Below are 24820 nucleotides of genomic sequence, written 5' to 3'. Positions count from 1 at the left end.
TTGTAGTTAATACCCAATCATCAAATATAAAAATTGTACCACTTTCACAATATATATGTCAATAGTCTTTGAAACAATAGCTTTGGGAAACTGTGATTTTGTTCATTCAAATATAGTCTTTAATAAAAGGTATTTAGTGTATTTAAAATATCAGATTATTTGTACAATCTATTATACTACAGATCATTTAAAATTTAGATTAGATAAAATGAATTAAAATTTGTTGAGTTTAAAGTGGTTGGATTATGTCTTCCATATACAAGACAGTTAACGTGAACATGTTGCTAGTCAAGATTTTATATCTTTAATGACCAAAATATTTCTATTTAGCGCAATCAAATTGAAATTTAACGGAAGCTTTAAACCGGTTTTTAAATAATTATGTTTTAAATAATTATGACCTCGGCTGATAGGCTTCAAAGATTTTTTTAAATAGAAACCGTAGGTGAACTGAAATCTAAAAAAAACTTGAACCTAAATCAAACCTTAACTTAGTGGTACTCAGCCGGGGTACCGCGGCACTCTAAGTTGCCATTTTAACCCTCAAGGGTGCCGAGACATATTTCAAATTCTTTAGGATTCCAATTTTTGCTCTATTGATAAGCTTATACAATTTTTTATGTACGGTTAAAGTGCCAATAATTAACAAAAAAATTACTAACCTTGTTGCACAGTTAATGTGCTGTTTCAATCTCGTTTATTGTAACATTACAGTCGACCACTCAGAGTGAAAGTAAAAATACCAGAGTATGTTTTAGAAAATACATCAATTGAGTTTTTAAGCCAAAAAGCCGACAGTGTGACCTCATGGCGTTATTTATAGTTGCAATATATGCTAATAGCAGCGCTACATTTTCACAACTGTTTGATAATTTCTCGACTCGCTCCTCTCTGAGCCTGCATAGCTCAGTTGGTAGAGCGACGCTCCCGGCTTGACCGGAGGTCGTGAGTTCGAACCTCACTGCAGGCCAGTTGTTTTTCTGGCTTGCTCTGCTTGCATCATAGATCGACAGATTCGGCGAGTCTGCGATGGCTTTTCGGTGTACTGTTGATACGGAAGCCGTAATCGTTGGTCATAAAGCAACTTCCGAGGGGCTAGATCACAGATGTTATTAAACACATATGTTTGTGTGTGTCTTTCATTAATTGATACGGACTGATGATCCCCCAGTGTGAAGTTGCTTGTACTAACAAAATGTGCAAGTATTGGCGCATGGTTGTTTCTCGACTCGCTCCTCTCTGAGCCTGCAAAGCTCAGTTGGTAGAGCGACGGTCCCAGCTTGACCGGAGGTCGTGAGTTCGAACCTCACTGCAGGCCAGTTGTTTTTCTGGCTTGCTCTGCTTGCATCATACATCGACAGATTCGGCGAGTCTGCGATGGCTTTTCGGTGTACTATTGATACGGAAGCCGTAATCGTTGGTCATAAAGCAACTTCCGAGGGGCTAGATCACAGATGTTATTAAACACATATGTTTGTGTGTGTCTTTCATTGTTTGATAATTCTATCAACAATACACGTGTGGAAAACAACTTTGTGTATGCTAATGTACTTTTTCCAACTTTACCAAACGAAGCTTATTTGGGGAGACAAGGTTACAAGGTTGTATGTTACTTTTTTTGGTACAGCACCCCTATGAATAGACGTCTGGTAGCACACCAATTGCTAGAACTGGTTCCAGCTAAACTCTTTTGACTCGTTTATATTCTACAACCATTCTATCATTTTGTTTTAACTTTTTTGCTTAACTGTTATTAAATCAAGATTAGATTTATTTCAAAAAAGTATAATGTCTGAAAATAAGTCATGTGTGTCAATTGTTGGGCGGCATGTTTTTCTGATAAATGGAAATTTATTCAGCCAGTTTGTGTGCGTTGAAGTTTTCTGGCATTGGAGAGTCCCGTTATTCTCGAAAGCCTCGGGCAATCAAACAATTTATCGATGAGACAAACAACTTTCGAAAACCTCTCGGGCATTTTGTGTTCGAGGCTTAGCAAAGGCGTCTTGAAAGCTAACAGAAGCTAACTGCCTATATGAAGTGCGGGTCTAAACGTTAGAAATGTCGCACTGTATAACGTTCTTTTCTGTACTTTTTGTGGCAGTGCAGGCTGCATTTGCCTTCGGTAAGTCAAAATTATTTTAATTATTGATATTTTTTATTTACCAATGATTGTTGGTACAAGAGGTGGGAACAGCTATCCAGAACTGAACATTTTCCTTAATATTTAGGCCGACTCTTTAAGTTTAGCTGTTTAAATAAACAAACTTCGCAAACCTACAGACAAAGCCCTAAAACGGTTTTAAAATATATCTAATTTCGAAGCTTTCTCGATTGCAATTAATATTAATTGTTCAGAAATGCACTTTATACGTTTGTAATTCGAATACAAAAGCTATACAAGTTTAAACCTTGTAACGAGAAGAGTTACGTTGACACTTGCAGACTCTGTGTGTAATGCCGACGGTGAACGATGTGTTGTTCCGTTTCGAGTGAATGGCAAGACGTACACAGAGTGCACCACTGTCGGAAACTACTTTCCCGTTCCTGGCACCCGTTGGTGCCCAATGGAAGTTCTTCCAGGAGGAAGAACCCGACTTTCGATTTGCACCAACTGTACAGGTGTGTTTAAATCAAAAAAACATAAAACACAGCTTCTCTGGTGATTTATATCGTAAAATATTTTTTGTTGAAAAACGTTAGTGGTTTATGTATTTCTAAAATACAAAATTGAGTTAAACTTTTTTTGTTATTAACACTTTTACGACATAACTAAGTGAACACTAAAACAAAACAACACAAAAACAGGGGACATCGTAAAGACACCAACTACAAAAAAAAACAGTCTATGAGCACCCCCTACCCCTAAAACAAAAAACAAACAAACAAAAAAAAACTAATAGCATTTTAACCTTTGCCTTTCACCTAAATTCAGGCGACGCGATTTGCTACACAAAAGGCAACAGCTTTCCTTTGCCGTTCTCCGTCGATTGCCCCGCCTCCTGTAGAAACGTGTACAAGCGGTTGTGGGGATCCAATAAAGTCTACTCGCTCGATTCCTTCGTTTGCGCTGCCGCCTTTCACAGCGCCGTGCTGCCGTGTGAGTGAAGCTGTTCAGAAACACATTTTTAAAAATTTGCATTTAACTTGATAAGAACACTTGCTGTTGATCCGCAGTGTATTTACTGTCATGTGGGGATAACTGATTTTGTTTGCTACAAGAGTTGCCCCATGTAATATTTTAGTATTTCGAAATTTAAACTTTCAAAAAACAATATTTTAGATGATTAAATATTCTTGTATTCTAATTGCTACTTGAAGTAGTATTACTCAACTTTTTTAGTTTTCTATTAAACGCTGCAGCTCAACTTAAATGATTTAATTAATTTTACACCAAATTCAAAAAAACTTTTTTACAAAAAATCGTTGGACTGGAGTTTAGCCGTAGTTAAAATATTCGGAATGTTTACAGTGGGTCGACCAGGATCAATCCAAGTCACGTCGACCGCCGCTCCAGCCGTCTATTCCAGCTCCACTCAAAAAGGAATAACGTCTAAGGCTAAAGCGGAAGCGGTCGGGGCTTTCACGATCTCAAGTAAGATGTCAACCGACCATCGCCTACGTTGTGTGTTATAATGCATAAACTATAATGCATAAACCTGTACGTTAAGGCGATCGTAAACGTGTAATACTATACTGCAGTGTTGCATTGACTTAATTTAGCTGTGATCCTCATTGTGATTATTGTGGCGCTTTTAAAAATAATTATCATGTTGGATTTGTGACGCACCCAGCGATAGAAATTTCAATTGGTTTAAAATTTATTCGTTAGTGTCAGTAAATAACAACCAGCGACGGAAGTGGAACACTTTTCGTACTAAAACGATGGAAAAAATAATTGTCAAAAAACATGAAATTTTCAGACATAACGTCACAAAATTACGTCATAAAGGGACGTCTAAAACAAGTAGGCCCAACCTTCTGTGATTCATATTCCATATCGTTAAAAATATTTAACTGAAATCGTTGTTTAAAACAGTAAAGGAGATGGCGATTTTCCATGGTAAAATAGGGTCATGACCTAGTGAGAAAACTTTGCTTTTCATACGGCGTACCAACGAAAATTTTTACAGTAAATTCATTGAAATGGCTGAAACTCTTAATTCGAGGGATATGTGCCATTTTTACGTTTTGTTTTCTAATTTTATTGTTTTTGTTATACAGAATTACTGCGTAAGGATGCAATTCCCAAGTTTGTGTTTTCGAATACAAAACAAATCGGTCGTTACGTTCCTAAGTAAGTTTAAAATCTTTATTTAGATATATTTTTTTTCCTGTGGAAAACAACTTCTTTGGAAATAATATAACACTTATTTCTTTTAATTATACGTTTCGGTAGTAAATGGCACAACCACAATAGGGTTTATATGATGTTATTTTTATAACAGTTATAGAAGTCTTTTATTTTACGTTGTATAAACTAAACCAAAGGTTGTCATTTAAAAATACTTTCCCCATTTTTTTGTCATGAAATCACCATATGTTTTAAAGCAAGGGGTTTCACATTAACCTTGACCATATAAGCCAACTTTTTGTTAACCTATTTAAACCAAATAACCGCATATGTTTCGCTTCGCTCAAATAAACCGGATTTGAGCTGCCTTTTTTGCACGAGTTCGCTTGTGAAACAAGTGTTCTTTAGAATATTTGTTTTACGAGGGTGTGACGTAATTAACTTTGTGACGTCATTCCTGGAATAAATCATGGTCCCGCCCCTGACTTCTATTGCAGGTAGACAGACTACCGAACGCCTTTACATGTGCCTCCGTTAAAAAAGCTACTGTATAAAAATACGTGAAAATTAAGCAAATAGTGTATTCTAGAGCAGTACATGTATCGATTTATAGTGTCCTTATAATGTTGAACATAACTAGCAAATGTATGTCTGTGAGCTTTAAGATGTAACTAAAATATAGAGGTCAAAAATTATACTTAAATAAAAGTATTCTTCTTTACCGTTAGAATATACAACTTAAATATTGAAAATCAACTAACTATTGAAAATCAACAATCTCAAGTTTATTTTATGTTGTTTGAGTAAAGCCAAAGTATGCGAGGTATTGACTAATTTGCCATACTACGATAGTGATTTATATTATTTTTTAGGCTGGTATAATGCCGACAGTTACCAATTTTATTCTTTTTTAGTGTGGGTATAAAATACATCGTGAACGGTTTAAAGCACACCGCGGTTTTGGACATTGACCTAAAGCGAAAAATAATATACTGTGCTGATGCGAAACTGCGCCAGATAATCAGGTAAATACATGTGATGCTAAATACAATAAAAGTGATTGCAGTACTGGTGTATTTATGTAATTTTGTGTGTTCGATACGCGTTTTAAGCTATAAGCTGACAAAAATAAAACATTTTTAAGGTCAATAATTAATTTGAGTAACAACTTATTTTTCACGTATGACGATAAGGTCATTTTGTTTGAAAACGATTTATCTGTCTCGAAAATTAATGTCATAAAATGCAAGAACTTTTTTTATTTTTTTGTTTTAGTGTATCGTACGTAACGAACAACATCGTGCCAACATCGTTCAAGAGACTCCAACACGATGCAACGGTAGGACGGTTCAGCAGAAGGCCATATTCAAAAAAGAAAACAGAACAAAAAATTGGTCTAAAATGAAACGAATTTGAAATAATACCAAAATGTTACAACTAAACATCGGATTGAAAAAAACAACTAGAATTTAGCAAAATTCTACCCAACCACAAAGAAGCCTAAAACTTTTTTATTTCCATATCTCTACGGTTTAAATGTGATTTGTGACTTTAGGATTTATTCTGAATATAAAACATTTCAAGTTGTTGCGGCGCTTTACCAAACTCGCTAGATTAAGGTTTAAAACACAGAAAAAGACAAACGCTGCCCATGTTTAGCTCCCAACGACATTCAACTAAAATTGGCTAATAAATTATCTCTCAAAACAAAATATCAATGGAGTAAAAGATTGCTTCTTTGTACCACTTTTGCAAAATAACGTAAAATTTACTCAACAGGTCCTGACTGTTCAAGGAATAGCCATTGACTGGATTCATCAGAACCTGTATTGGACTGATGGAGGTCACCATACTGTAATGGTGTTGGCCACTACCTCAACTGAACCTAAAACTCTGATAAAAAGAGACAAAGGATTTTCACCGAGGGCGATAGAGCTGGACCCGGAAAATGGGTATTTCTGTTCATACACGAAATGAAAGATTTTTTTCGCGTCGGAATTATGTACCTAAAAAGGAAATAATTTAATTTGTTTCAAAGCTTATTTTAGAATTTGCATTCTTTATAGAACACTGTTTTAATTTCAGGTTGATGTTTATCAGCGACGGAGGTGGTGCACCTAAAATCGAAAAGTGCTCAATGGTTGGAGGTGATACGTGCACTACGATTGTGTTTACCAACCTTAAATTGGTGACCGGACTAGCAATCGGTGGGAATATTTAGAAATATCTTATCTAAAGGCTATACAATTGATTTCTGCCTAATCCGATAAAAACCATACGACACGTTATTTATAGGTTTAATGTCACAAATATCACAGGGCCTAAATCTAAACATACTCACGACATCTTTATCTGTCGTCTGCGAAATAGTGTTTGATTCAGTAATGGTCAAACTATTTTTATTTATGAATACCATTCGAAGGTTGTACAGAATGTTAGAGTATCATCTCTATTCAGAAAATTCAAAACATAACAAATGCTACTAAAATGATATAATTAGCAAACTCAAATTTAAAATAATTAACACGAAAAATGTACATTTTATCCAGGTAGTCATTTTGACCTGATGCAACGAATCCAGGTGTAACTTTAACATTTTTTTAAATCCATATTAAACTTCAATCGACAAGTATATAGTGATGTAAACAAGTCATTATTTAAAAAAAACTTAAATCTCATTGAAGTCATTCGCAAAATATTCGTAAACTAACAAGTTCAATTTAAGTCTTTTCGAATAAATGACAAGTCAAGTCCCAGTCAAGTCATAATTAGATCAAGTCAAGTACTTAATGTCATACAAGGAAAACGTTATACTATTAAAACTTACAACTGTCAAACTTGACCGTTTGTGAGGAATAACTCAGTTAAAAAATAACTTAAACGCAACATATAGCAAGCAAATTGTTTTATGTTCAAAAATTAACATAAATAACACAATTTTATACATAATTGCTAAATGGAAGCATTTTGTTTCAATTCAAATCATTTTCCAATAGATTTAAGTCAAGTCAAGTCATTTAAAAACATCGAAATAAGTCATTTTAACGCTACTAGGAAAAATAAATTTGCAACAGACAATCACTTTCTTTAAACCTGTAGTCAATCGCAAAATATACGTCACATATTTGACGCCTTAGGTGCCTTTAATCATAAATCGGTTTGTTTCTCTAAGCTTCCTTGAATATTAATTCGCTGTTGTTATTGGCGATCGACACATATTTCGCAGATGTACCGGCAAATCGATTCAGCTCAAGTAAAAACGGTTGCAAAGGACTAAACTAAATAACGAAAAATTTGTAGCACGAGTTAAGCCAGCTATAATTTCATTTAAATTTTGCGCAGACTATTTGCCGACGAGAAGGCTGTATTGGACGGATGCTTTGGGTCACAAGATCAGCTCGTGTCTGTACGACGGCTCTGGAATGGTAGATCTTGTTAATGGCAAAAGGGTTGCAAACCTTCCAGTCGGACTGACGCTGTCGGAAAATAGACGTGAGTAAATCGCAATAAAATGAATGATATAAAAAGTCCGAATCGATGTTCTAACATTTAAAATATATCACATAACAAAACAATCGAAAAAGTAATAAGAAATTAGAATAAGAATAATGCAAAAAGTAAAGTTCCTTCTAAATTCCAGTTTACTGGACCAACCGGGATGGAATGGGCATCTACAGCGTTGATAAAACAGGAGCCAACCTTCGTCTTCTCATTGGAGGAATCAAATCGGCCGGCCAAATCAAGGCCGTCGACCCAAAACGCCAGCCTACGAGTATAAAAACTTACTCTTGTAAACGTTTGGCCGTTCGGCTAAACTAAACTATGACATAGTAGTTTTTTGTAAAATGTGTTGAAAATTGGAAAGTTTAAAAATACTTTTTCCAGATATTTTCGTCAAAATTTGGTTTTGTGTTAATTAGTTTAGCTATACCTACAGTTGTTAATCTACTATTTTTAATAAATTTCTATTTTTAATAATAACTGTGTTGGATCGGCAATTATGACTGAAATGCCTAGAATAGTTTAGTATTGCATCGGCACCGATACAACCCCAGCATCAGACTAGTACTAATAATATACTACTTGGTATCGGGCGGATCCGATCCGCTATTATTGAAAATATCATACAGTATTCACTGCATGCCAGACAAAGGTCAAACGCCTGAAATTTTTGCATAGAATATTCTTTTTAGAAATATTCTTTAAACTGGCGCTATTCTAAAGAGCATATTTTCCGATAAAGGTCCGAACCGTTGCGCCGACAGCCCGTGCCAATACTTGTGCCTGGCCGACATTAACAAAGGCTACCAGTGCGCGTGCCCAAACGGCTACCAACCGACCTCCGATGACAACTCAAACTGCGTGAAATTGGCGCCCACCCAACCCCCGCCCGGATCCGTGGTTGACATTGTCGCCGCCGACCTTAACAAAATACAAACCTTCCACTATAACTGGAACACCAGGTAGGTGAACATCGACCGCATTTTTTTCTGTCTTACTGATGTTTTAGTGATTTTAGAATGCTTTTGAAAACTAATTTTTTCCAAGGATTTCTTTATGAATATACAGGGTAGGCCAAATGTAGGCTTACAGTTATTCCACAACATTGGCTTGGAAGAAGAGGTAGCATTGAATGGCTACCACACTCACCTGACCTGACACCAATGGATTTCTTTTTTGAGGTGTTGTAAAGAACAAGGTGTATGAGAAGAACCCCAAAACAATAAATTTACTTTTAAACCCACCCTACTTTCTATAACTGTAAGCCTACATTTGGCCCACTCTGTATTGCGAGGGTTTTAAACTATCTTTCGCTTAGCGTTGTTGTGTAACTCCAATGTGAAAGAGATGATTTAAAATTGACGCTGGCCTTTTGACCGCATTATGTGTTGTTGGAAAACTTGTAACTGCCCCGAGCGATGCTTGATGCGAGTAATCTTCTCATTTATCTTATTTCTTGTCTAATCTTGTTTAATTAAGTTTAAAACACAACTGAAGTTGATGCTTATACTTATGTACATACCGTAGCACATTTTGTCGAAAATGTTACTTGTGTACGAAAGTACATTTGCTTAACGTTAACCTCTCCTGTGTAGATCTGGAAGAGGTAAGAATCTCATAACCAATCTCAACAACGTTATCGGTTTAACGTACGACCCAGTGAACAGCGCTGTGTATTGGACAACTGGCACAACAAAGACCATATCCCGGTATATTATTTCAATAATGGTATATGAAATCAAAAAGGTTTTAAACCGCATAAACAGCTAAAGTGACATGTTAAATAGTGATGTGACGAGTTTACAGGAGGAAACTTACAATTAATTAGTAAATAAACACTGTAACTTACATAGCCTGACTTGCGCGACGTGTATGTCTGCATGGGAGAACTGTTGGATAAAAATGTCAAAAATATAAATCATTTTAGTACAGCAGACATTTCTTGTCCAACAATCGTGCTATAATAATTTGATGCATTTAAAAGTCACCATATTCACAATGCAAAACTACTGTTACGCACGAGACAGGTTCAGACTATTTGACAAAACTTATATAACTATTATAATCGAGAATTTAAACAAAATTGTTTGGAAAATGGATTTTTGAGTGTGATATGCCAGTGTATAGTTTCCACACGTACACTATTTTACAATTTAGACCGCTTTAAAGTGTTCCTTGCAGTGAATGCGAAATTAACCCAATTTACTCGACGAAGACCGTATAAACCAGAGGTTCCCAACGTGGGCGGTACCGCCCCCTTGTGGGCGTTGGCGAGTTACAAGGGGGCGTTTTGGGTCTGTTTCTAATTTAGGGGGCGCTGAATGCACATAAGGGGGCGTTACATAAAAGTACTTATAGGCTAAATTTTACAAAAAGTTCATATAAAAATAGTAACAAACAGGACTGTAGGTAACTTTTAACCTTAAATGGCAACTTTTGTACTGCGAACTTGTAGTAGTTTTCCGACCATTATTACGTAATAATTGACTTTCTTATGTAAAGTTGTTGGTTGTTGTTGCGTTTCACAGTTTTATACGCGGCAAAATGTTTGTATATTTAAAGCAATGGGTCGCCAACTTACGGCCCTCCACCTCTTTAACAACTTGACACGAGTCCATTTTAAATACTTTTTGACGATTTTAACTTGTTACGGGCAAAAAATTTTCGCGCTTCGCGACAATGATCTTTCTACGTCCAGTTTGTTTACACTTTAATGCTGTCTTTGGAATAGATTAGCACTTTTTTACGGTTGCGGACAAAAGGAAAACGTATTCAAAAGTATTAGACATATATTTTTTAACATTTTTTGATTTTTTTCGGCAATGTAATAAATACTAGCACGAAATTTAAAAGAAATGTTGGTATACCCCAAAAATATTGCGCTCGCTTCGCTCGCCAGGTGCGCCAGGACTTAAAGAGCTTAACAAACACTGAATTACACTATCTATAAACACTACGGTTATCGCGTTTCCTCAAACTATAGTTTTATTACACTTTTCATTAGTAGTATGGATGAAAAAAATCCGAGGTCCGCCTGATTCACAGTTGTTCTAACATTCCAATAACACAATTCTTAGCTAACATTTTGTGCGGCCCACAGAGACCTTTCTGAGTTTGATTGGTGCCCGTGACAAGAAAAGGTTGCCGACCCCTGATAGTATTGGTCCAGAAAGTTGAATATTTCCTCGTAATGACATAACCTGGTGAATTAATTTATCCATAAATTCCTATAGTGAATGTATGTTAGACAACCTAAAATATTGCGGACAGCTTATCGAAACAAAAGTGCAGACGATATGATGTTAGACAACGATTAATATGATACTTTACTGTAAAGCAAGATAAGGGGGGCGATATGAAATAATATTTAGCCCAAGGGGGCACTAGTGTCAAAAAGGTTGGGAAACACTGGTATAAACTATAAACAAATAAAGGTTTAGATATATCAAATAATCACCGATCGACCGATATCGCCGCAAACCGTTTTAGAGCTTATTTGGGAGAAAAGCATAACCTGATCCGATCGGAGACGCTTCTCCACGGATCGGCCAACTCATCCTACCTGCGTTTGGCCGACGGCATCGCAGTTGATTGGATCAGCGCCAACCTCTACTGGACAGACGTACAGCTGCACTCAGTGTTCATGACCAAGCTGAGTGTGGCTCGCGATGAGACTTTCGTTACTACGGTTTTTGCTCGGAACGCAACTTATAAACCGCGAGCGATTGCTACTCATCCCGGTGAAGGGTAAGTGATACTGGATTTTTTAGGCTTTGACTTTCAGCTGCTGGTAAAGCGGGTAAACGCGCTTTTTAGGCGTAAACGTTGTTCTTTTCGTTTTGCTTGAAATACATTCCGTAGGAGTGAAACGGTTTGGCCTCAACCATGCCTTCTCGTTCAATCCTGTTATGCTTTAGTATGGTCTACTTGCGTCAAAAATGTATTTTTGTTTCAACCTGGAAAACAATAGAATCGTATGATCTCTAAGTCGTGAAGTTTATCACAATTGTTAACAAACGTTTTTTTGTTTTTAAACAGCAGTTTGTTCCCCTTTAACTATGTTGCGTTTATTTATTGATAAACTCTAAGGTCGTTTTCGAAAACAGATTTATCGGAGCATTTTGTATTAACCAGATGGATATTCGTTTCCGATTGGGGAAGTGAGCCGAAGATAGAACGTTGTTGGATGGACGGGAGTTCCTGTACCACCATTGTGATAGTGAACATTCGATGGCCTAATGGATTAGTTTTAGGTAATTTATATAAACCTCTGCTGCCAACCTGCCATTAGGTGTACCACTTTTTCTACCACTTTTAGCAACTATAATTGTTGTAAAAAGTTGTTTACACATTAAAATTATTCAAAAAAAATAATTTGCTTGTACTACAATCCAGTTTAGGCCAACTGGTTTTAATAACAGTATAGTTACTTCCAATGTGGTACCCGGTAAATGATTACGAATTTGAGTCATCAGGGGAAAAAGTAGAATAATATTCTTATCGAAACAATGAATCATTTGCTTACCGAAACGCAAGAAATGTTTTAGAGATGACGCGTCGTCTAAAACAAGAAATCTTATAACAACCTAAAGTTATCGTCGGGTCTAGTATAGACAAATATGCAACTTACTTTTAAAGAGACTAATACATTCAAGCGGATGATGAAATGGCCTGGTGAAAAATGAACATATTTCTATTGAAAAGAACCACATTTTCAGCGGTACGGCGCATCGGCAAACATTGAGTTGAAAGTTTTTTTAGAAATATTTTAACCAAAAAAACAAACAATTCTTTCCAAAAACAAACAATATCTCTTTTATTGGACATTACTATATATTTTGCCGAATTTATTCTACTCCTAAAGTTGTTTAAGGTTCAATTAATTTTTTATGGCTTTGCAATTGTTTGCATTGTTAGCAAAAGTTGCAAATTCTAAACGAATATAGCCTTTATGGAAAATTCAACTGGCTGTCGTTTTTGTTTCCTAATATGTTTTAAAAAGGTTCTAAAAGCAAAAATCTTGTTATATTGGATAAGAGAATTTCGTAATTTTTTAGTCTGCTGGGACAAATTTGTATAGAATTGACAAATATTTTTCGAAACCTGTATGTTCTACAAAACTGAACCGATAAACTTTATTGTTGTTCGTTTGCTCGATTACTTTTTTCTTTGTTCTGAAAGATTTTGAAGACGAGCGTATGATTTGGGTGGACGCCAAGCTGGATTCGATCACTTCGTGCAACTTCGACGGATCCGATCCGCGCGTTCTTGTGCAATCGCAAAAATTCGCTCCACATCCGTATGGTGTGGCTGTTTACCACGACCGATGTAAGTTCGTTTACCTCTTTTGTACGCTCAATATTGACATATTGGCTATATCTTTCACTTTTATTTTTTTAAGTTTTAAAGTAAGAAAACGCATTTTATTGAGCATACTTTTAGGGTAAAAAACGCTTGGCTTGATTAGATCACAAATAATGACTGAAATACCTCATTATTTCGGTGTCTGGTCGGCAGGATATCATCGGGTACCTCATGGTATCCAATTCGAATTGACATCTACAAATTTCTGCAAAATTAAAAAAAATCATGGTGTATTTTCAAAACTAGCGATTTGCCTGATTTAGTGCTTTCATGACCTTTTAGTGTACTACACGGACTGGCTTGGTAAACACATCATGACCTGCAACAAAACCAACGGCAATGGCGTTCGGGGTGTGGTGAGCGGGTTACAAAGACCGACTGGAATTTCAATCCTCAACAACCTACACGCAAACCTTGCTTGTAAGTTGCTACAAACGCACATACTTGTACAACAAAATGTTTACAGATGTAGCTATATTTAATTAAGCTAACCTAGAAAGTTTGGCAAACCCAAGAACCGACCTGTATACAGGGTATACTCTTAAAATTTTAGTGCAATGGCATTCTGCCCACTTATGGAGATGATAAACATAACAAACGATCCTTCAGTCTCAGACTTTATTGGAAACACGCCATAAGACTCAAAGCAACAATATTTAATGCCGAATAATCTATAATACCATAGCATTAAGACCAACGACGTAATAAAGTCAAATTTTCTGTAATATCCACGACAGGATAATATATAAAAACCTAAACCTGTCGGAATAGGTCCTAAAGGCCAAAATAACGCCTGAAACTGTTGGGGTAGGAAGGATTAAAATTATTATAGGGGAATTGGTCATGTATTTAAGGTGGGCTTTGTTTAGGACTTGTATATACCTGATTCTGACTATTTAGGTCTTATTCCGACCGATTTAGAACTTAGAGGCTATTCCAAATTAGACGGTTTTACGACTATTAGGTATTAGTCCTATTTTGGTCTTATTGATAAGTGTGTTTTTTTCCGACGTTGATGTTGTTCTTATTTCGGTGTTATGACTGTAGTCCATTTTCGTTTCTTCTTTTATTCAGTTGAAAACCGTTGCGCTGGTAATTCGTGTAGTCATCTTTGTGTTATTGTCCCTGCTTTTGGGGGAACCACCCGTGCAAAGTGCATGTGTCCTGACCTTTTCCGGTCCAAGGTCTCGCAACTTCGCGAGTGCAGGGAAGACATTGCCGACGGAATGGGATCCAAAGGTAGAACTTTTATTAGGTTTTTCGTTAACTTATTTCCGTAGATTGCCCTTGTAAAAGAATACACAAAATTGCATTTAGGCTACACATAGTTTAAGGCCTAATTTTTTTAAGTTAATTGGACTTTTATCGCCCTTATCATATTTTACTGCAAGGCTATACACTTATACTTTAGAATTAGATGTTTTATTGTATACAGCAGGGCTACTTACACAAAACGCCGTATAGTCTGTATCCCGACCGTTAAAATGTTATGACATGTAAAATGTATGTCTAATTTATTGAACAGTAAAACAGTAACTGATCTTTTATTACCCCCCAAAATACCAAAATGCAAATTATTCCACGAAGCACGAACCTAATAACAAGAGAACAGTTACTTGGTGTTTCCCAGACACGTTGTACATACAACCTTTCATGCCTTGAACCGCATGTGGATTTGAGTAACTATTCAACTTTTGAATCTAATTCTAAACCTTTACTGGCACTAAACATGTAACCCTGGTGTACAGTGACCAGCTGCAACGACGGATTTCAGCCAAGTCCACAGTTAGATCGATGTGAAGACATCAATGATTGTCTAACGGAAAAAGGAGGTTGCCAACAAGTTAGTAAACCTGTGTCGCATATCTGTAATTAAAGGCACTTGTAAACGTTTTTTTTTACCTTTTAAGATATTACCTACAGGGTGACGCTACTTGCGTCGTATACTGTATATGCCGTGAACTCATTAAATGGGTCAAACTAACCCCGCTCAATTCGGCAAATCTCGGCCTTATTGTTTTGTTGTTACCAAAAGGTAAAACTGTAACGGACATACATAAACGACATTGCTATACAGTGATAAGAGGCGAAGGGTTGTAGAAAGTACAATACCTTTATTTTCCTAAAGATTATTCGTTCTTATTTTCCTAAGATTATTCGTTCAGACAATAAACACATTTATGTAGGTGTGCGTCAATACAGTCGGAAGCTTTCACTGTGATTGCAACGAGGGATATGAATTGAATTCCGACGGAAAGACTTGCACCAAAATTGGTTAGAAAATTTGTCAATAATGATAGACAAACGTAGATGACTTGTATTGTCTTGGTAAACAAGGTGTAATCTGTATTTTTTTCTTTGAGTAGTTAACGTATGCACCAACAATCCTTGTAAACATGCCGGAGTTTGCGTTTTGGCATCGAACGAGCGTGGATACGTATGTGAATGTACGCAAGGTTTCAGGTAAACTATGTTTGTAGTTAATATGGTCCGATACTTGACATTTTATTTTGATACCGATAACCGATATTTTGGACAAAAAGTACTGCAATCGGATTCGATACCAATGACGTCATTTTTTTTTATAATAAGCAATAAGATAAAATTGAAACCATGAACAGTAACTTTTTCGGGTATCTAGGCGAAAAGATTTTTAGCGGAAAGAAGTAAAGAAGAAGTTTAGATACCTCGAATTGTTGACCTTTTGTTTTTGTTTGTTGATAAATTCATCCTTGAGGGTAGAAGTCACTGCGTTAAATCGCAAACCTTGGCCTAAATCCCTATATTAATTTGGTATCGGATCGGTACAGATAACACCCTAGTATCGGACGAGTACCGACAGTACCATTTGATATCAGGTAGGCTCCAAACCGATATTATCGGAAGTCCCGATTTGCTGTAACCATTTTATCATACGAATTTCGAAAGTTTTACATATTATGGACCAAACTGACCCAAGATGAAAAGTCTTTTTAAACTGTTGAAATTTCACCGTCCATGCAACTGTTCAAAGTAATTTGTATTATATTTTCTAATTTGTATTATTTTTTGGAAAAAGTTGATTGATTCGTCTAATTAACTTACACAAGTCCAATAAAACAAGGTTATTCTTTAAAGGCAGTTACGTCATGCTCTTACAACATGGGTAATTCACGCACAAAGCGCTATAAAGTGATTTTTGCAAAAACATGTCATACCACCACTAACAATAAACATGCCCCCAAATACTTGTGTCGATTCAGGGGTATTAATTGTGCCAAAGCGTACGGCGAAATTGCGGTGAGCATTACCGGCAAGATAGTGAGCGGATCGTCGTTCGTTCTCACTTGCGTCATACCTCCACAGGTCACCGCCAAGATTATTTGGTTCAGGAATCGCAACGAGCTTATCAGCGTAAGAATTGAATTGTACATATTGAAATTTAATCTAAAAGCGGAGTATATATTGCAATAATCAACATATTGTGGAAATATAGCAATTTGGACTTTACCTAAATTCTGAGACTTTATAGAGTAATTTACTTACTTGGCTATTATTACTTTGGCGTGTGCGCCCAGGATGTAGCAGAACATGAATAAACGAATTAGGAGTGTTGAGATATTTTATCGAACCTAGAGAGTTCGGATATTTTATACAACTATTAAACTATTTTTTATCTATGCAATACCTATTTTTAAGTTTCGATATAGAAAAAATTACCAAATGCAACCCCTTAAGGTTGGACATATATGAGCTGGAGCACTTAACGCGTTATGCTAATTTCGGTAATTCATGACAAAGTTAACAGTCGCAAAACGTTTTTTGTTCGATGTTTCTTGTTAATTAAAAAAACTAAAAGTTTTAACAAGTGGTGTAAACCCGCGCGTAACGACAAATGGAGTAACATTGGCCCACGTGCAAACCTAAACGCAATAACAGGGAAAAGACCAAGTGGTTATCAATCACAACGGAAGAGAACTAAGCCTGTATCACGTGACCTACGAAGAGGCTGGCGAGTACAAGTGTCAGTTCTCGTTTGACGGAAATGAACTAAACGCTTGGCGGATGATTGAGATTGAGTCGCGAACTCGGACTGGTAATTATGCTGAACAAAAATCCAATAATATGGTAACCAGACATATTTTTAAAATAAAGTTTACCATCATCATAATCTACAAAGAAGTAAAGCATCGCAAAGCTATAAAAACTTGAAATAAAATACAATTTTTTTGAACAATGTCTGTTTAAATTGTTTTTTTTTTAACATGTGACAGCAGTAGGCTACTAACTAACAGTGACAAACACAATCAAATAATGCTTTGCTATGTAGGTAATGATTTTGTAACCTAAAATTTTCGATTTGTTTTACTTCGTTTAGTCTGCGGCCGGGCGTTGGGAATTAACAACGCACATCGTCAAAAGGAAGCTCGAATTTTTGGTGGACAGCAAGTTGTCAAGTTCGGCGCACCGTTCATGGTTTTCTTGTACAGGGTTAGTAGTTTTTGCACGCGTGTATTAGCGTTTTCCTATGGGTAAAGCATAGAGCTGTATTTGTTGTCAATTATTTACTACATAAATATTTTTATACGCAAAATTCAGAATGCTTTAACGCAGTGCTTTTCAACCTTTAAAATTTCCATCCGCACTTTTTTATTTCGGAAAATTTTCATCCGCACGAAACAAGCATAGTAAGTTTGCAGCTTTTAGTTTTTTCCTTTAGTTTATTTTCAATGTAAGGGTTTGTGTATTAAAACCGTGAGCCTAAGCCTCGACCGATTTAAAATAGATCGCTTAAACTGCAATGAACCACTACGAGACTATATTACTGTATCTGTAACGCATAAGTGGGCGCACCAGATTATTTGATTATTACACATATAAAAATAATAAAATGCACCATTTTCATCCGCACATTAAACTGGACGCGTTAGTCACCGGCACTACAATTTTTTTTCATCCGCACAAGTGCGCACCGTCCTACGGGTTGAAAAGCACTGCTTTAACGTAAGCGTTTGCTTTAAAAATAACTGTTGTTTTTCAAATCCGGAAATAACTTTAATAGGCCTGTCATTTACGCAAGCTAACCTTATTAGGGGAGATGCTTCCTTGTAGTTTTTAAGCAACATTTTAACCGACTGAAGTAAACTAATCGTATTTTTGTTACCAGACAACTCCTGGTAACGAGGGTGTGTTCTGCGGTGGAAGTCTAATCGAACCTTACCGCATTGTAACCGCTGCCCACTGCGTGAGACGTGAGTATCAAAAAATATAAAATAATCAAATTTATATAGGTACAACTTATAAATTTATATAGGTACAACTTTTTTCAAAACTGAGTAGAACCACTAACAGTCTGCTGCTTTCAACCCAATTGCAATTTATGAAAATATCTAATATAAATAACTATACAAATCGGATTTTTACCCAAATAACAATTACATAACTTTGTTCTACAGTCGTAAATGCCACCGATTTTAAGATTTATGCCGGAAAGCTTGATTCCAACATACGAAACATCGAGCCCTATCAGCAACAGGCCACAATCAGCCACATTTTGCTTCATCCGGAATACGACGTGAAATCCTATCACGCTGACATCGCCATTATTACACTGCAAACGAAAATTATTTTTACCAAGGGTGTAAAGGTAGCCTACTGAATAGATGTATATACTTACTTTTAAAAATGCAATTAAAGTCGTATTTTCATTGTTTTCGTTTATTTTTCGCACAGTTCCTAAAATCTATGATTTTCCCTTTTACCATTCTTTGGTAAGACTGGTCACAGTCAGTTTGGATAGCATTGTGGAGCATGCCAAAACATGTATAAGGCAACGCTAATGTATATTTACGTAACCGTGTGATTATACGAAAAGCTTAAGGCTTATTTAATGACATGCGGTCAGTTATCGTAGGCAGATTTTTATCCGTTTTGTGTGGGGTTTGAGCCTGGTCGCTGTAAAACGTACACATGGAGGCTATATAGCTATATACTTTATTTCTGCCTTTCACTGAGCTGAGACATTTGGGATAGACCAAAAAAAGAGCTCTTTACAAAGTAGGGGATGTTACTGATGGTGCAAACATAATGAGATATATCACCAGTTAATTATACGCGAATGAAATTATAGAAAGCAAACGAAAAAGATACATGCAAACAAAAATACCGCCTTTTGCTTGTTACTTTACATTCTCTTATATATTATTCAGCCCTTGTGCGTTCCACATTCCTCTAACAACGCCACAGACCTGAAGCCACGCCCAGGCAAAAAAGGAACTTTTAAGTACGGCATGGTTTTTGGGTACGGCTTAACGGAGAAAAGGACTCACAAGAGAGTTCTAAGAGAGGTTTGAAACTACTTTGTTTCGTTTACTGCACATGTTCAGTATTTCAGGTTATATCTGGTATAATTTCTAACAATACATCTTGAAAAAAATCTTCACACCCGACTGTAAAACTACCTAAATAAACTTTCATAAGAAATCTGTATAATGTCAATGTCTTAGTGTAAACAAGATAAAATTCTTGACATTTTGGAATTAATCTGTAGATGTGTTAGTCATGTATTGGTTTCTTGGCAGGTGAAACTTCCAATTCGAAAGAATTCCTATTGCAACAAGCGTTTAACAGAACCTCTCTCGAAGCTGATGTTTTGTGCTGGTGGCGATTCGATCCAAGACGCATGTAAAGGCGACTCGGGCGGACCTTTTACCCTTTGGAGGTGCATATTGCAACTATCCTCTGTATATGTGTAAAGTCAAGAAAAATTAAAATTAAAATTCGTTCTATCCGAATTTTGTCGTCACCATTAATGGAAATCAGTCACACAAAATAAACTGGCAATGACCTTAGGAAAGTGTTAACAAAGTGAGACAAGACAGTATAGGAGGTTTTAAACTGACATTAAAATCTACTATAAAAAATTGTAAATATTGGTAAACAAGATTGCCAAACAACAAAACGATATAATATTAAATCAATGGGCCCACGGAGGGGAAACAGACTAAAAAAATTATGTACTAATTTAGCGTTTAAAGTTTGTTTGATTGTAATCAATTTGATCGGTCCCTGACTAATTAAACACCAATTTGTGTACTAAAACAAAAAAAAATAAAAAAATATAGTGTTTAACTTTTACAAACGTTTTTATTAACCGCAGCTCTGCATCTCAAAGCTGGTGGTTGGCTGGCATCGTTTCTTGGGGTGAGGGCTGTGCAAACCCCGAGAAACCGGGGGTCTACACAAGAGTGGGTATCGGTGTCCGACAGTGGATCTACGACAATTCCGACATGTAGACTTTGTTTTACTTGGATTGTCTCTGCTTGTATCAGTGCTTATTAAAACGTTCAGTGACCGCTAAATTCGCCAAAAACATTGCAGTAGTCAACTATTTTCACAAACCGCTTAAGATGAAAAATTGTATCGTGTCCATTTGCTAACTTTCGAGATTGATGTACTGTATAATTATTGCGATAAATAAAGCTTTGCTTCTAATAATCACCTTTTGGTTTTAATATATATTTGTTATTAGATAGTTTTGGTTCGACGTATCTTTAAATGAAAATCACCAATAGGGATTAACTCTTTCGCAAAAATATTGCAGTAGTCTACTTGTCTCACAAACCGCTTAAGATTAAAAATATCTAACTTATTTTAAGATATGGTTAGAGTGCACATATTTTACCATTTCAGATTTTATAAATGACTATATTAAAAAAATACAATGGATAATTGCACAACTGAATACTTGAACAGTCGAAAAACTAACGTCGATTAACTCCATAAACAACTACAACTGCCTGCAATTACGAATAGTTACTTCACTTATTTAAGGAGAAAACAGTGTTACGTCATTGCTTTACGTTTGTAAGTAATGGTAGCATTAAAAAGTGTGACAGCTCATTGATATAGCAGTAAATCAGAGAAAAAGTGGAGCAAAAAACTGTAGTATAGACATATTACCTACAGATGTCATAAAACAGATATCATAAAAGAGCGAGCTAAACCGAAAAAGAACAATACAAAAATATCAGGCAAGTGTACCTCATACTAGCTAGTTGAGCAACTAATTTCATTTTTCCAAACACCGTAAACTCAAAGCCATTCTTTCTAGGTGATCAAAATTACAACGGGTATAATGACAGCAATTACTATCAGACTTTTAACACACGCTGTTATCGTGGACAGTATCAAACGCTTTCGACGGTCGTAGCGCTACTGAGACTGTCGAGTGAGACATGGAATCCTTTTCTGTACATGATTGCCGCTTCCCCTGACAGTTTAGCTTCATCTTTTTTGTCCTTGTAGGTCTCTAAACGGGCCAGGCGACGTCGCTTTTCTTCGTAGGGAACGTCACTGTCCTCCCTCTGACAGCAGCAAAACGCGGTTTTGACCCTAGTGAAGCCAAGGGTCCAGAACTCGGCCACGCTTAAGAGGCAGGCGAAGAAACCTGTGCAATTTTGTTGGGCGAAACAGTTAGATCTAATTGTTAAGCTTTGTTAATAGTACATAGCGCGGGAAAAACTCCTATATAAAATGTGAGTTAACAATAATTGTTTTTTAAAACACATGGCGTAATTTTCATCAAGGCAATTGGAACATAATCAACTAGCCAATTTAAACAAAAAGAGTTTATACAAAACATAGGCTACAAGTGAGAAGCTAGGTCAATTCGAAATGGAAATTATCAGTGATGTAAACAAGCCAATGCGTAAAATCCCAGTTAAGTAATTAATATAGCAAGTCATCTAGAAGTCAAATCACTGATATAAAAAAAACAAAAAAAAACGGTAAAGTATTAAAATGGTAACCTTGTCCGATCATTAACAATAATTCAACTAAAAACAACATGTAGCAATTTACTCGTTTAACGTGCAGAACTAGTGTAAAAACAAATAGCTCAACTAAATAATAAAATGTTATTTGAAAACACTTAATTTTAAGTCAAGTGACTTTGAGTCAATGAAGTCCGAGTCGAGTCTGTTGTCCGAAATAGCTATGTCAAGTCAAATCATTGGAAAACAGTGACTTAAGTGCACCATCAGCAGCGATATATATTCTGAAATGTCATACTAACCTAGCCCATACATAATCCACATGAGGCACGATTTCTCCATTGGTCTGGAAACATAGCAGTAGACGACGTCGAAACAGGGTTCACGCGTACATTGATAAACTTCGGGCACCTTCCAACCGTACAAGTAGTACTGGCCTACCAAAAATCCAGCCTATGCAGGGAAATATGTTTGTAACCATTCCATATTAATAGATCCTACAGTATATTTGACGCTAATACATTCCCATAGCAACCAATAAATAAGTACATATATTTACTGCCTGTTTTCCTATTTGCTGGAAAGTCGACTACTTGAAAATGAAGGCTTTTCAGGACAGCTTTTAACTGTTAAAAATACCAACATAAAGCAGAGATCCCAGGCAGTGACATCTAACCCTGTTCAATTTACATTTTCACATAAAACTTGCGTCATAAAGATCAACAGTCGAGTTTAACGAGATAGCGCTTGAGAGTTCTGTTTGTCCAGCAATAAATTGTTAACTCACGCGAAATATTAATAGTGCTACGCTTGTAATTCAATCTGACTATATACTGCTTTACCATTTTAACTAGTTTTAGAACTAGGATAAACAACGCCAAAATACCTCAAGAATGGTTCTCATTACTACATGCCACCAGTAGGCGCGGTACAGAGCAGGGTTTTCCAAGAATAATTTTCTTTGCTTGTTTTCGCTGATTTTTTGTGTGTGGACTTTCGGTTTCTTGATATACTCGACTTTTGTTCCGCGACTGTCCACATAGATCGGATAACCGTATCCACTGCATATGTAAAGGTCAATCGGAGTTAGCTAAAAACTTCTACGAAATACATGTACAATACATACAGTTTAAAAATTTCCTGTTACCGACTATTAATTTAAATTTTTGAAAAAACATTTTTTTGATAGTGTTTATTTAAACATGGTATTCACTTGACTAATTTCCTGAACCATTTCTATAGGCCAGTTAAGTAGTCAGGATATACAGAGACATGTATGCATTTGGTAAAATTACTAAAACATAGCCATTTGGAATCAAACCACAACAGCATGTATGTGTTTTCTTCGTACCGTTTTGTTAACTATCATACCGTTTCGTTGACTATTACTCACTTTGGTTCGGCCCAATGTTGAAACTTTCTGGTTGATAAATCCTCAGTTGGCGTGTGGTTATTATCCGTTGTGGATCCTTGCTTGTCCGCGTTTTCCTTTTCGTCGTCGCCATAGTTCCGCTGATGTTTCCTTCTCCGTATTGCATCGTTAGTGTTGCTCTTCCTTAAATTTCGTGCATTGAGCCGTTTAACTTTGTACAGTGGCGAACCGGTGGCGTAAGACGGCGGTGGGCGATTTTCGCGTTTACGTTTAACGCTTGGCGAAAAACTATATGAGTCCCTTCTATCAAAGTCTTCCTCTTCTTCCTCGTCGGGAAACTTCACGTGGGCGTGGTAGATCTTGTGAGTGGCGTAGATGTAGAAGAAGATGCTGGGAACGGTCACCACCAGCACACTGAGCGACCAATAGCGGAGCTGGGAGATCGGACTAAAGCCGTTGAAGCAAACATTCGGGCATCCCGGAGTCAAAGTGTTGCAGATGAAATTTTCCTGCCAATGCAAATAAGCATTTGTCAAGATATTTTACCGAAATTATTATCCAACGGAACAATCCACTGAAGTAATAAGAAAGATTAATTAGTAAAAAATGTTTACATGCTTGTAGATATGGTTTTATCAATAAGCTACGCTGTGTGATACCGGTACAAGGCGGTACAGCTTTAGTAAGATTGTTTGCGGCGAATAATATAACTTAGAAGGAGAGACAAGACACAGTTTACTTAGGCTATAATAACTATTTTTACAGGGATTTTTAACCATACTTTAAATGCCGGTCAGTGAAAGGAAACTATTTAACCAGTGTTTATGTCGTGGCTTAAATTACATCATCACCTATCGTTAACGCAACATCAATCTTTGCTTTAGAGGACGCGAAACATCCTTATACGACTAAGAAGTTGTAAACATTTATTTTATTGATTTGATTAAGCGACGGTATTGTATAATTATACGTCATTTTTGCAATAAAAAGTAAAATTAGAAGTGTCGCAAAAAAGAGTCCGTATAAATGTATGCTCTTCTTCTCCCGAAAGGCCTGATTGTTAGCAATCATTTGTATCTTATAGTTGTTGTTGCCTTAACTCCATAAAGTAGTTTATACGTTGCTTTCTTACTGAACCCATTAGCCTGAACTAGCAATTCGATCATCCCTCGCTGCTCAGAGTAAATTTGTATAAAAAACTAACTGTCTTAAAGCAGTACACCGAAAGTCATCCCAGACTCACCGAATCTGTCGATCAATGATGTAAGCAAGGCAAGCTGGACAAGCAATTAACTTGCATTGAGGTTCGAACTCACGACCTCTGGCAGAAAGGGACCAAGTCTTGAAGCGGCTTTGGAAAAGTTCTAAATCGACTACAACAAATATTCAACATACCTGTTCATCGTGGTAAACCATGTCCCCGATCCTGGCGACGATCACAATGCGAAAGACGAACATCATGAAAATCCACACCTTTGCAGGAAAGGTGGAATGGGTTCGGACCTGTTCCAACAAACCGTGAAGAATATGCCACGCCAT

The 24820-nt window shown here is 36.4% G+C and overlaps 2 protein-coding genes and 1 non-coding gene across 3 annotated transcripts; 2 read left to right on the top strand and 1 right to left on the bottom strand.

The window, feature by feature from the left end:
• Positions 1 to 895: 895 nt before the first annotated feature.
• Positions 896 to 970, top strand: Trnaq-uug (transfer RNA glutamine (anticodon UUG)). The gene has a single exon. It is a non-coding gene; the product is annotated as a tRNA-Gln (tRNA).
• Positions 971 to 1986: 1016 nt separating this feature from the next.
• On the top strand, positions 1987 to 20627 carry LOC146164573 (uncharacterized). The gene is made up of 29 exons (XM_083382311.1): positions 1987 to 2122; positions 2443 to 2619; positions 2933 to 3097; positions 3470 to 3592; positions 4222 to 4294; positions 5206 to 5316; positions 5567 to 5630; positions 6071 to 6243; positions 6377 to 6498; positions 7634 to 7783; positions 7932 to 8063; positions 8535 to 8754; positions 9388 to 9501; positions 11282 to 11539; positions 11927 to 12045; positions 12974 to 13120; positions 13439 to 13576; positions 14231 to 14395; positions 14905 to 14999; positions 15343 to 15430; positions 15523 to 15619; positions 16399 to 16549; positions 17075 to 17231; positions 17514 to 17626; positions 18303 to 18387; positions 18592 to 18782; positions 19345 to 19482; positions 19717 to 19856; positions 20295 to 20627. The coding sequence occupies exons 1-29, from the start codon at positions 2059 to 2061 to the stop codon at positions 20428 to 20430; spliced, it is 3906 nt and encodes a 1301-aa protein (XP_083238437.1). The 5' UTR covers positions 1987 to 2058; the 3' UTR covers positions 20431 to 20627.
• A 448-nt stretch (positions 20628 to 21075) lies between these two features.
• LOC146164572 (gap junction delta-2 protein-like) lies at positions 21076 to 24820 on the bottom strand. The gene is made up of 5 exons (XM_083382332.1): positions 24677 to 24820; positions 23303 to 23790; positions 22796 to 22970; positions 22212 to 22362; positions 21076 to 21584 (listed from the first exon to the last, which is right to left on the bottom strand). The coding sequence occupies exons 1-5, from the start codon at positions 24818 to 24820 to the stop codon at positions 21325 to 21327; spliced, it is 1218 nt and encodes a 405-aa protein (XP_083238458.1). The 3' UTR covers positions 21076 to 21324.

This window comes from Ascidiella aspersa, chromosome 2, assembly GCF_963924565.1.
Source record: "Ascidiella aspersa chromosome 2, kaAscAspe10.2, whole genome shotgun sequence".
NCBI classification, from domain to species: domain Eukaryota; kingdom Metazoa; phylum Chordata; class Ascidiacea; order Phlebobranchia; family Ascidiidae; genus Ascidiella; species Ascidiella aspersa.
This window is presented reverse-complemented; position numbering and strand designations above follow the sequence as displayed.

Bases quoted from the DNA above. Each gene is read 5' to 3' on its own strand.
- LOC146164573 (XM_083382311.1), top strand. From the start codon at position 2,059: ATGTCGCACTGTATAACGTTCTTTTCTGTACTTTTTGTGGCAGTGCAG. The intron at 3,098-3,469 runs GTGAGTGAAGCT...GAATGTTTACAG, and splicing joins TCACAGCGCCGTGCTGCCGT to TGGGTCGACCAGGATCAATC. The intron at 17,232-17,513 runs GTAATTATGCTG...TACTTCGTTTAG, and splicing joins TGAGTCGCGAACTCGGACTG to TCTGCGGCCGGGCGTTGGGA.
- LOC146164572 (XM_083382332.1), bottom strand. From the start codon at position 24,820: ATGGCGTGGCATATTCTTCACGGTTTGTTGGAACAGGTCCGAACCCAT. The intron at 23,791-24,676 runs GTATGTTGAATA...TTGCATTGGCAG, and splicing joins TGGTTTACCACGATGAACAG to GAAAATTTCATCTGCAACAC. The intron at 22,971-23,302 runs GTGAGTAATAGT...TTACATATGCAG, and splicing joins CAACATTGGGCCGAACCAAA to TGGATACGGTTATCCGATCT.